The 13,124-nt window shown below is 36.8% G+C and overlaps 1 protein-coding gene across 5 annotated transcripts in view; it reads right to left on the reverse strand.

Moving 5' to 3' along the window:
• The window catches only part of LOC121430678 (transient receptor potential cation channel subfamily A member 1-like), a 31,700-nt gene that overhangs the window by 755 nt on the left and 17,821 nt on the right, over window positions 1–13,124 (reverse strand). For 3 of the 5 annotated variants that reach the window (XM_041628020.1, XM_041628021.1, XM_041628019.1), the window contains 12 exons: window positions 12,563–12,689; window positions 12,129–12,206; window positions 11,648–11,787; window positions 10,677–10,852; window positions 9,864–9,947; window positions 9,230–9,348; window positions 8,590–8,705; window positions 7,727–7,928; window positions 6,946–7,171; window positions 4,634–4,811; window positions 4,217–4,261; window positions 196–468 (listed from right to left, as the gene is read on the reverse strand). In XM_041628020.1, coding sequence (XP_041483954.1) covers window positions 196–468; window positions 4,217–4,261; window positions 4,634–4,811; window positions 6,946–7,171; window positions 7,727–7,928; window positions 8,590–8,705; window positions 9,230–9,348; window positions 9,864–9,947; window positions 10,677–10,852; window positions 11,648–11,787; window positions 12,129–12,206; window positions 12,563–12,689 — 1,764 coding nt within the window. Of the gene's footprint in view, window positions 1–195; window positions 469–4,216; window positions 4,262–4,629; window positions 4,812–6,945; window positions 7,172–7,726; window positions 7,929–8,589; window positions 8,706–9,229; window positions 9,349–9,863; window positions 9,948–10,676; window positions 10,853–11,647; window positions 11,788–12,128; window positions 12,207–12,562; window positions 12,690–13,124 lie in introns of those variants that run through there. The other 2 variants (XM_041628022.1, XM_041628023.1) reach the window with 2 other exon arrangements.

A 13,124-nucleotide genomic window follows, 5' to 3' on the forward strand; every position in this document is an offset into this window, starting at 1 on the left:
AAATAATAGGGGGGAGGGAATGAGGAAGGTTGATCATTTTGGAATAAATATTCACCATGAAAATTTTGAATCACATCGCAACTAGAAAAAAAAACACCTTTTCAACCCAATGTCTGGTCATGTATGTGTACAACAATACATGTATGTTAGAGTACTCCCCCCCCCACATTACAACCTGTGCATCATTTGCATTATCTGTAATCATTGGAAGGCATTCTCACCAAAACTGAAGGTTGCATCCTAACCAGATCAACCAGACTCTCAGGGGGCGCTTCCTCATCTCCTTCATCACCATCCTGTCTTATCGCCGGGAGAGTTCCTGACTTCCCTTTCCGCTTCACCGACCCCTGACCTGGTACCCTCGCCCCTCCCGGCTGATCGAAGGAGTTCAGCTGCAGCTGGAGGTATTCTTCCCGCTGTTGTCTCAGCTTGCGCTGTTTTTTGCTTTCCTTTTTAAAGGCTCTTATGCTGGAAAATGATTAAAGGAAATATAACAATGATAAACAAACATCCCTGTGGTATTCCACTGTTGCATGCCATAGGTGGGTTGATTAAAAATTCATTCCTCAAAATGTAAACAGTTTTAGGATAACTCTGAAAAAGCTGCATTTTAGAGTTTATGATATAAGTGGCAACATTCCTTTGACAAGAACGAATTCTTTATGAGAAATAAGAAACTGTTTTAAGACAATATGAGGTTGCTGGGCATAAATGCCACATTTTAGAGCAATATGTAGCTTTTTTGTAAGCTGCCTTTATTATTTTTATTATTATATTGAGATTTATGTCATAACTTTAAATCTGTGTATGCGTTTTTTTTTTAGCTATCACCAAATCTGTATCTCACATTGTTAGTTGTGTACATGCATAAATCTTGAGAGTGCTACAATGTGCATGTAGTTATAAAGTACATGTAGTTAAAGTGGTGGGGTTGGATACGACCTCCTTCTATTTTCCAACAATTGATTTTTAGGTTATGTTTGTTTTATCAGCAGAGTGGAAATGGAACATTAGAACACTCACGATTCAAGATGATAATCTGTCTATTGTTAAATCCAACTACTTTTGGTATATATGTGCAGGCATGTTCAATCCCTAAAAGAAAGGTTCGTTTGTCTTTTGTCATCCTGTTATTAATTTTCCACCAGTGAACAATAATAAAATAAAGCAATATCTTTTACTCTTAACCCTATCTGGGCCGGAGGGGGGGAGGCTTGGAGGCCCCCCCCCCCTCAATGATTCGCACAATTTTTTTGCAGCTCAACATTTTTTTTGACGCAACATTTTGTAATTGCGTGTTGGACCAAAACTTGCTCAAAAACATGATTTTGTGTACAAAGTCAATGCAAATGATTTGTGTTTTCAACCAAAATTCATAAATGTATGATTCTTTTTAGTTTTACTGGTCTAAATGGATTTATTTTATGTTATTTATAATCTCAAGAGTCCCTGACGAAGTTCATCAGAAAACGATGAAAAACAAAAGGTCCAAAAATTGCAAAAAACAATATAATACATAAGAAATTTGATTTGACATCACAATTTTTCTCTCGTACTTTTGCGAAGAACACAACAGTTTCTAAACCAAAAATTAGAAAATTTTGAGCTTTATTTAGGGAGTTACAGGAAATAGTATGATTTTACATACTAATAGCACATAAATTAGCATAATCACTTAAAAAAACAGTTTGCATGCAATAAATTACTACATCATTTTGTTGATTACGTCCCAGACAGCCTGCGTGCCAATTTTTGGCGCGATTACGCAATCGACGTCTCAAGGGGGGGGGGGCCTACCAGGCCCCGGCCTACATAGGGTTAAAAAGGGATACATCCCACTTTTAGAATTAATGAAAAGTCTCAAAATCATCTACAATGACCCCTATTCAACATATAAAAGGCGTTTTCTATGGTTGAAAATAAATTGAAAGTGTCCAAATTTTTCACTTTAGTCTCAAATGTGGCATCCCTGCTCCAGTAACTGCCCTGTGCATTGTGAAACTTTAATACAGGTCTGAGCTTCCGGATAATTTTCAAAGATTCAGATTTGAAAAAAAAAACATTAATACAAACCTAGAATGTTTGTATTAATTTCATAATGCATAGTATAAGATTAATGCATAGTATAAGATTAGAGACTAATACAAAAACATTAAAATGACTTTGATGTTAAATTCTAACAACAATACTAATGATGACAATGACAATGATAACAATTAAGCCTGAGTCATATCGATTATTTTGAAAACCGGTGTTCGACAGCTCTAATTCGATCGAACATCGATGCATCGAATATCGAAGGCGGGGAAAATTTAGTCTTTTGTTTTTGCGTCGATGCGATGCGCTTTGCATATGCACTACGCACTGACGGTATGCGCTGGCGTTGGCCGGGTGAGCGTTGCACAAGCAGATGACAGAGCAAAGTTCGTTTGTATTTTCCATGATCACAAAACACATAAAAAAGGCCGGGGACCAAAGCAGAATTCTTCCCAAAATATCTTCAACAATGATATTTGCAGATGACAACACATAAGTTTAAAATGAAACAATAATAAAGACATGAATCACGCAGAGTCGATCCGAATGATTTTCGGTCGACTAGCATTCGCAGTCCATTCACCAGCCCCGTCCGCAGCTCCGTACACTCACTCTCCCGAAACAACAGGCGTGCTTGACGTCAGCGCCAGCAAACAATTGCAATCAACGGAGAGCGCTGTAACTTGCCTGAGATTGTGTAGTTGGATCCAAAATGAGCTCCAAATAAATTTATGGGAATAAATACGTAATTTTCTCTGGATGGTCATTTGAATTGCTATTCAATACTAATATAACGATTGTGAGGAAAGATTGTGGAATATGAGTTATGACGATGTTCGAGAATTAATCCTGATGACAATCCAGTTTTTTAGACGCAATTGAGCATGCGATCAAAATAAATACGAATGTTTCGAATCGAGCCCTAAATTCATCTAAATTATTACGATTTAACAAGATTTTATGGTCATACTAAGAATATTGACGATGTCAGCAAAGTATGTTATGTTCATATGGAAGAAATAATACTGGGATTATTTCTTTTGTTCCATCTCTGGACGTCTCCTCCAAGCTCCGAGAAAATAAGCACAATGCGCATGCGTGTTTGATGACGTATGACATATTTTCCCTTTCATGAAACGCCCCCCAGGGGGGTGTTTCATCAATATTTTCATCTGACAAGTTGTCAGATCTGACAACTTTCCTGGATTCTGATTGGTTGAGAAGCACTGTTACTATAGTAACTGTCGGATAAAACAGGACTTGTCGGATAAAATGTCTGACAAGTCCTTTCATGAAACGCTCCCCAGAGCCCAAAGTTGGGCACAAACTAGCTTCAAATTGATGGGAAAAAATATCAAACGCAATTTTCTCTGTTTTGTCATGTAAAATGTTATTATATGGTGATATTACGAACTTGAACAGAGTTTTTGCATGTAGACAATGTTCGAGAATTAATCCTGACGTGATGATTATTTTTTTTAGACAAGTGCACTAGCTCGACTTAAGAAGTCAAGTCGATCGTCATGAGATGTCCGCCATTGAAAATTGAAACGAAATACAAACGTTTCACATCAAGCTCTAAATTCATATTAATGATTATCATATGCAAATTATTGTTAAATATTACGATTAAATAATGTTCTATGGTCATGATTTTAATATTGTTCATGAAAGCAAGATTTACTTTACGTTGATCGCATCAATTTCCGGCCATTTTCTGGTTTGATTAAAGAACAGTACTGCGCATGCACGATCGATGGCCATGACTTCCATTCATGAATTCATCGTGCATAAATTATCTCGGCACGAGCAGACGAGTAAGACTCGAACTATGATCGAAATAAACTTCAAATTAATGGTGAATAGCATCATAATTACTCATTCGGTTTCATTTTGGGGGCAATAGAAATCAAGTAAGTAGTAGTAAAGTTGGACATTACTGATATTTTGATGATTGATTGTGTAAACCAAACGAATCGGCCGGCCGACGTATTTTTTTTTTCGATGCACCGATTTTGCAAAATCTGCACCGGTGTTCGATGACATCGATCGAACACCGATTTTAAAATCGATTCGACTCAGGCTTAATAACAATAATGTTGGTACTAACAATATCAAGCACCATCATTATCATCATCATCATAAACATAAAGATCTAATAATAATGAGCCATACAAACCTTTCTATATCATCAACACTCAAGTCTGGTGTCTTGGGTGGCGCTCTGTTTGGAAATTAAAGTACAAGGGCAAATCTTTAGTGTTTGCATAGATACACAATGAACATGATAAAAACACAGCCAGAATAAATAATATCTATTTCTTGTTTTTCTACAATGGACTGTAATGATTTTCAATTAACATGTAAAAAACAGTGAAAAGCAAAAGTTCTTTTTTAAAAGGACTTTAGTCACTTCTTGTGATAAGATAACAATGACATGACAATATATCAAGTAAAACTCAATTGTACTGATATCATTCACATGCATATAATAATTGTTTCAATACACACACATTCAACCAATCTAGAAATAAATTAGCACAGTGACATCCAATTTGAGGGGGTTCTACAAAAGCTTTGATATTGGTTCGCTTACCCCACTGGGCCACCATCCATAAGATCTTCAGCCAGGAGTGGGGGCTTCGGAGTTCCCGTGTCTCTCCGACCAACAAAGCGGGGACTCCCGGTGGCCATGGTTGGCCGAGGCTCGTTGGTTTGGTTACCAGGGGGATCATTCCACGGTGGCTCTTGGGTAGAAAGTGTAGGTAATGTACCTACATGTACCAAAGAAAATTGAAAAATAATAAGTGCATAATTGCAAGCCACGGTAATGGTCAAAATACCTCACATGAAATTTGATTTTTTTTTTAATAGAATATAGAGGTTTATGATTTAATTCATCATCATCACAGCAATAAATCAACTGATTAGCTGAAAAATCTTGGGTGACTGCTGTCTGACCTAAAGGCGTGCAATTATGATTACAGCACAGGCTGCAAGATGAATAATATTTGACATTCCTGAATGAAAAATCCCTCTACCAAATCACATTGACAGCTCAAGAACTAGAGAGATTCAACTATTAGGTTAAATTCATATTTGATGCTGTACTAGGGCCTGTTGCAGAAAGAGATGCAATCATATACAATTCAAAAAATCCTACACATGTATTCAGGACTTGCACTTGATTTTGATTAGTTTTGTTTAAATGCAACACTTTCTGTAACAGGCCCCTGAAAAAAAAAACACCCAAAAAGTGTTTCACAAAATAATCTAAGTATAACTTAGAGGTACCCTTAACCCAATCATAACTGGGCAATTTAAAAATATGCATTGACTTTGTACACGTAATCATGTTTTTGAGCAACTTTGGGACCGACATTACAAAATATTGCGTAATTTTGGAACCGCATACCCGGGCATCGCAAATTTGGTCTCAAAAGATGCGCAAGATTTGAAAGTAAATAGTCAGTGAGTGGCACAATCAAATAAATTTGCGTAGAGGCAAAATTTGTTGAGGGGGGTCATGTTGACCCCCCCCCTGTTTAATAAGGGTTTAACTCTTCATGCGTTACGTTCGCATTATTGCACATCCGTAGGCGCGTTTCGTTTTCATTTTTGCACAACCACACATTTCCCATAGACATCCCCGTCCCATTGTTTTTCGAAAAATTGGATGCCCTGGATCATGCCTAGCTACAATGTATAGCCTGACGTTTGTGTATACCGTACGTGTACCGATCGATCGCGCGTGCGACATTAGTCTAGCGTTCGACGGATTATCGAAGTTTACAAATTACGGAATTGTTGAGTTTTCCCAAAAAATCAATACATCCTGATCACAGCCAGGAAGTTCATTGAAAAAGAAGAGGAGAAAATCAATAAAACCCTCCTCACAAACAATACCATGGCCAGGTTTATTGTTAGGAGTCTGTGACTCATGGCACGAATGTGAATGAGACCCTTTCAATGGAGTGACCTTGACCAGGCAAAAATTTACTCTCTTTTATTTTCCACTATATATGGGCTATTTTTATCAGATTATCATGATTTTGGTATCAATACAAATTTTATGTAATGAACAGTCCAAGTGGATAAATAAAAATCATGCCACTAACACAAGAACCAAAGTAAAAGGGGGGCTTAATTTTGTTGGAAGTATTAGGAGAAAGCATTTAGAAAATGTAATTTACTATACATTTTTCCATAATTTATCCAAAAAATTTATATACGATAAGAAAGCCCAGGAAACACTCTACAAGTTTGCTACACAACATTTTCTTTCAAAATGATCAGATAAAAATTTATGGCACTCTAAATAACAATCAGCCAAAAAGGGGAAGTTCACCTTGACAAAAAGTTTATTGTAAAAATAGCACATAAAATAATAAAAATATTGCCGAAGGTTTTTAGAAAAACCTATCAAAGAATAAAAAACATGTTATAATTTTAATTATTTGATTTGTGACGTCATATGCAAGCAGCTTTCCTATATATTGAATGGCAAAAAATCAATGAAATGCCATTTTCTCAGAAAATCAAAATTGATTTTTACTGTACGTTCAGAACATCAATAGACAGACTATTTCACAACCTTTCCTAAAAGAAAACAAAAATAAGTCATCATGAAACCATTAAAAAAATGAAATTTATGCATTTCATATTACATAACATATGGGGCAGTTGCTTGTTAAAGATGTCACAAATCCGAAACTTAAAATTCTAATAACTTTCTTAATCTTGAATGGATTTTCCTCAAACCATCACTAATATTTTTCATTTTTTTCTGCTATTTTTGCAACAAATTTTTCTTCAGAGTGAACTTCCCCTTTGAAAATCAGCTAAACAATCAATTGATAACCTTCATATTACAAGGCCCAGTATGGGAATATGAGAGCTCAAACTTACGAATGCCTCCATCTCCACCTTCCCCGCCTCCTCCTCGATCTGACCGCTGTTCCAGGACTGCTTTTAAGAGTTCCTGGACCACCTTCAAATCGCTGTTGACTTTCTTGAGTTCTTTCTCATGTGACTGTTTCATTTCCTCTATCTCCGATCTGAGGCTGGATATGTTGCCGTTGTGGGCGTGGTGCTGTTCTTCTCTGATGTACTCATCGAGCTCTTGTAGAGAATCCTGGAAGTGTTAAAAAGTAGCATTGGCATCTCTATAAAATGTGGATGTCTGATTATTCATATATGGGCACTATATACATGTACATGCCTATTATTATTATTATGGATGTGGCTGCCTAGAACGGTTTGCCTTTGTTTTCTAAATGTATGTGTAGTTCATAACTGGCATGCTATCAGATTTTTATTAGAACATTTGTTTCACAAAATTGTTCTGACCATAACGATCGCAAGCCTGTAGCTGTCGGTTGCCCATTAAAAAGGGATGGTAAGGCGCCAGAGTGATCTACATGCTCATGTCAGGTCACTGTAAGGGATTGTGCAGGTCCCAAACTGAACATAGGCGCTGCGGCTCCGTCAACAAACAGATCATGCATACCGCATAACTATGGCACAACCCCATGATCAGAGATGGACCCCTACGAAAAACAGCATTTGCTGATAGGGTGTTCCATCCCACGAGTGGTAAATAAATGAATAATATTAATAAAAGAAATCATTTTAAAAAGGGATTATGTCCTCTCTTTCTCTGAGCATGCAGATAGAACAAAATCATTACCTTAATTTGAAAGGTCATCTTCTTGAGATCGTCCCCTCCTTCCGAGGTCATGTCGTCATCGTAGTAGAGGCTCTGCGGACTGCAGAATGCCCGGATGTAGTCAAAGTACTTCCTCTTTTTCTTCTTTGCAAGACCATCTTCAATACTCAAGATGATCTTGGTTTGCTGCATGATGGCAATGGCTGTGGCATTGTCATACACCCTGAAAAGATGGAAGTTTTGATGAGAGAATTGGAACATTACCTCTGTTTCAATACAGGAGGGATTCTGTTACAACCAAGGAAGATCTTTGCTTTAGAAATATTTGTATTAAAAATGATGTTAATATCAATGACATCATATAATTATCCTGTTGCAGGTAGAAAATTCATTTTCTAAATTTTCTTAATAATAATAATAATAATGTAGGTATATTTACCCAGGGAAGCCACTTGAGTTCCGAAAACTGTTCTCCCAGTGGGCCCTGCTATTATTATTACCCCGGCTCTAGCTGAGCTGCCAAGGTGCTCAAAGCATTCAAGGAATTTCTCCCTACCGAGCACCCATTCATCTCACATGGGATGAGTGCAGCACAGCGTGGATCAATTTCTTGCTGAAGGAAATTACGCCATGGCTGGGATTCGAGCCCACGACCCTCTGTTTCAAAGTCAGAAGACTAATCCACTGGGCCACAATGCTCCTCTTGAACATTGTTTGTAGAGACCTTGGGGCCAATTTAGAAAAGATGGTGATTTGGGCTATCATTGGGGCAAAACCACTTGAAGTGGTTCTACTCTGTCATGCAAACATCAACATGACCTTCTCTTTCTCCTCCCACCCCCCGTTTCTCATATCATAGTAATAACCCTGAGAGTATGCCTTACCTCTGGAACGTGTTGGAGAGCATGGCAATGAGCACATTGATACAGAGGATAGCTGATATCATGAGGAATGACACCAGCAGTATGTACGTCATCCAAACATTCTCCTGTCGCATGCCCTGAGGAGTAAACAATCATTATAATAATAATAAATATTGATTTACTAGTATCAAGTGCATAATAGAAAAGCTCTATCTTCATAAGAAACCCCTTAAAAAGTCTACACATTTCAATTTTATTAGGAGGTGATGACTTTTTTTTACAAGATTGCATGACTGCTAAAATAAAAACAATCAACCAGAGGACTGATGGCTTGAGATCCTGTAAAGGCTTATATATCAAAGGTCAAAAGTGCACCATATGGGAATTAATCCCAGCTTACTAGAAACCAAAGACCTTGATATACCTACTGAGCTATCATGCTCAGAATAGTCTGGAGTTTCAGTTTTAGAATTCATGCCACTATTCGGATATCTGATCGTTGTGAAAATGAACATCAAATTCTATTATAATTCCTGTGAAAATCAGATAGCAAAAGTTCATGCTGTGTGCACCATGCTTTTAACCATGGCCCAGGTTGAACCGGGCTCCGAATACGGGCCATGTGCATTTAAGGAGGATGGAGAATCTTTTGACTTAATACCTCATAATCATATTCATCGACGAGTGTGATCCTAAAGAGACTGTACATGAGCTGATCCACTGTCATCATGCTTGGGATGGTGCCATTGTTACCTCCATAAGTCATCCAGAAGGCACATGCTATACACAAAGAAAATATCAACATGAAAATAAGGTAAGGTGCAAAGTGTGAATTTTAACTCTGCTGACCTGGAAATAATAAATTACAAAAAGTAGAAAACAATTATTAAAAAGCAATAGAGAATGACCATCTCGTGAAAGCAAGAGGTAGATATTAGGGGTACATATCAAAATTACCATATTACAGAAAAATCCAAAACAAGAGCTTGAACAATCAAAATTCAGAATGATTCCTTTCTCCCATTTCAGAATAGGAAGGCAAAGATACAAGGCAACCTACTTTATATCACACCCTGTTTAAAAAAAAGTCATTAAAATCTATTTTATTGAATTGCCTTCATGTTGATCTAAATACATTTACATAGCTTTATTGGTTTAATCATTCCCATTGGATATATAGCCTATATACTTTATTTGGCAGTCCATCCATGATATAACAATACCAGCATCAACACAACACATGACTTACTCAACAACTTTTTTTATGTCATAATTTTTAATCTGATTCATCTTACCATAAGGTACATAGAAGTTTCCATATAGATAGAGGAAGGTCCCAAAGTCACTTGCAATAAGGCCAAGCATAACAATGAATGGTCCTGAAAAAAATATCAGCATTTTGATACAGCATTAGGAACAATTGCACACTGACTGAGATACAGAATTTATTTCAGAGCTAAAATCTTGTTAGAAATTTGTTGTAACATGTGATCAAGCTAGGTGTTATATACTGCAATATACATCAAGTATACCTCCTGTATGGCTTCCATACTTCCACTTTCTCTTTATAATTTTTTTTATGGAATGATGTGCATCCACATTCACACATTTCATCTCAGCCTTTTTCCCCCTCTTTCCCTTTACTTCAAATGTAAGGGAAAACACTCCCCCCCCCGGCTGCTACTCAATCATTTTAATACAATAGCCCTGTTTCTCATCATTTGTATTTGTTTGTATGATAAATTATGTAAATTTTACATGTTTTGATCAATTATTTTTATTTATCATTATTGTGAATTTGAATAAATGCAGAAACTTGCTAAAAAAAATAATCATTGTTTTTGCCACTGAACTGTCTTGGGGATAGTCACAAGTGCATGCTATGCTTTTGCAATGCCACAATCAACACCACAAATGGTTCAAAAATAACTTAATGTAAAATCCTACTGCCCCAGTAATGCTCTGGATAAACTTCATCAAATTTAAACGAGCATTTGTTCATTTGAACAAGAATTACTTGACAGAAAATTAAAACACCAGGGGGAAGGGGGGTCACAAAGAGATAATCTGAGTTTATTTTGAAGATGATTTTCACAAGACAAACTCACCAAATCTGACAAAGGCTCTGACACTTTTCATCAGCCTCAACCAGACAAAGATGATGACGATGGCAAAGATGTTCTGGGTAGCTGTACTCAGACCGCTCGCATTCACAAAGATATCAACAACATGGAGGAGGGTCACGATGAGCAGTGAGATGTAGATCAACCAATCAAATAAGTTCCTGTGACAATAGAATTTGATATGCTTGATGCTTGAGTAATATAATACAAATAATGCACAGGCAAGAATGTATTGGTGGCATTACAGTGCAGTCCAAGTATTGGCCATTTTCAGTATTGGTGATACACAGCATTTGTGAAAACCTACCTCATCACTAACACCACAAACTTTACACTGTGCATTATTTGTTTTATGGATATAAAAAGCATTGACAATATGAATACAGGGGGGTGAAATATTTAAAATAGCTGTCAAAAAGCAAGGCCATAACCTTACTTATGACATCAGTAGTAGCACTGCCAAAAATATGAAATGTGGGTTATGCAAGTCCTTTGACTATGTGGATATCACTGTAAACTGGATTTGTAAGTACATGTATATGTATGAGATATATCATATAAAAGTGCAACTTTTGTTATGATTGCTGCACACTTTGCATTCCAGTACATATTAAGCAATGAAAAAGAGGACACATCTAGATGTTTAAGGTGATCTCATTCATTTAGTGACATTCCAAGTTTGCATCATAAACACCTGTATACATTCTAGAAACTTTTAATATTCAGGAATGTAAAACATACCCGAGATAGAAGAGATGAATAATAGTTGTAATAACACAAATGATAATATTACAGACTTATTGAGAGTCACACATTGTCTAGAGACACTCAAGATGCTAGTCCAATACATGTATACAAAATGTTTATTTCAAGACTATTGTGATGGAAATACATGTATCGGTTTGATTGGCGAACGGACCGAATTCGTTTACCATTGCTACTATTCTTGGACCTACCATTTATCAGAGAAGTAGCTTGGGGCCTGGTCCTTGATGTCACTGACCTCTTGATCCAAGTACTGCCTTTCTTGAGGCCACTGGGGATGGCAGAACTTGAAATCTTTCTCTATCTCTGTAATACGCCAATTCCTCCAAGCCTGTCAACAGAAATAGAGTTATAATGCTGAAGGCTTGCTGGGGAAAGCTTGTTTTTTGTAAATACAATTTATGGCTTTCAACCCAGGAAAATAGAGTATTAAACTGAACGATCTATCATCTCCATGCGCTAACAAAGAATCAATGATTAAAAAACAAATGTTTGAACGAATAAAGATTCAAGAGGTATTCTGAATTTAAAACATAAAGTTCCCTTAATGGAATATGGGAATGTGTTCCAAAGTTTAGGGGCAGAATGCAAGAAAACAATTTTAATCTCGACACCAAACAGATCATCTTTTACATTTAAACATGAACATTGTGATAATATGCTTATACTTACAATGAATTTCTTTTTTGAGTCTGAATACTCATTGAGTTCCAAGACAATCTGGTAAATGGTCAATATACCACCGCATATCTGCAAAAGAATATATAACATGCATAGAGTTAAAACTAAAGATTTAAATTTAATGCAAGCACAAAATAACAATTCTATAGAACTATACTTTTGCCATATGCAGACCTACACAAGTGAGCCTGCCTATTAAAATTTAATTTCTTAAGAGCACAGAAATCAGGGGGGGGGGGCTTTTCACAAATATTTAAGTCTTCAGGGTTAAAAACCGTTCATACATGTAAATTTCGTTGCTTTGTGGTGTAATGCATCACTGAATTAGTCAGATCTCGTCAGTGGGATGCGTCCTACACTACTGCGTATTAATCAATGATATTGCCTGTTGGTATTCAAGTTTCATTTTGAAAGCTGGAATATACCTCGAGAATGAGTCTCCAAATGTCTTGTGGAAATGTGTATTCAAATGGATTCTTGAGACTGCAGGCTAACACCGTCCACATAAGGATGAATAGAAGATTGAAGGCAAGCTGCTTGAATGCTCCAGTTCTGTAATTAAACACAACATCAAACCTTAATGCAAATTCAATCATCTGCAATTTTTTTTTCAAATATGGCAAACAAATAACAATGCAATATGTGTAAGTGCATCAATTCTCCTATCATTGTACACAAAAATACTACACCATACTTAACATTCATGCCAAATTTGAAGATGATCGGAGAAGAAATGCAGCTGATTAGAGCGCTCACTAGGAAATCTCTGCGGCAGCGGACGCGGCCCCACAATACCGAATCCATAGTATCCTCCGAACTCTGTTCGGGGATACAATAAGATAATTCAGTATTACTTTGCTACTTTGGAGCACTGTGGCCCAGTGGATTGTCTCTGGACTTTGAAAGTAAGGGTCATGGGTTCGATTCCTACCCATGGCATAATTTCCTTCAGCAAAAACTTGATTAACATCGTGCTGCACTCGACCA

This window comes from Lytechinus variegatus, chromosome 17 (assembly GCF_018143015.1).
Source record: "Lytechinus variegatus isolate NC3 chromosome 17, Lvar_3.0, whole genome shotgun sequence".
In the NCBI taxonomy this organism is placed as follows: Eukaryota; Metazoa; Echinodermata; class Echinoidea; order Temnopleuroida; family Toxopneustidae; genus Lytechinus; species Lytechinus variegatus.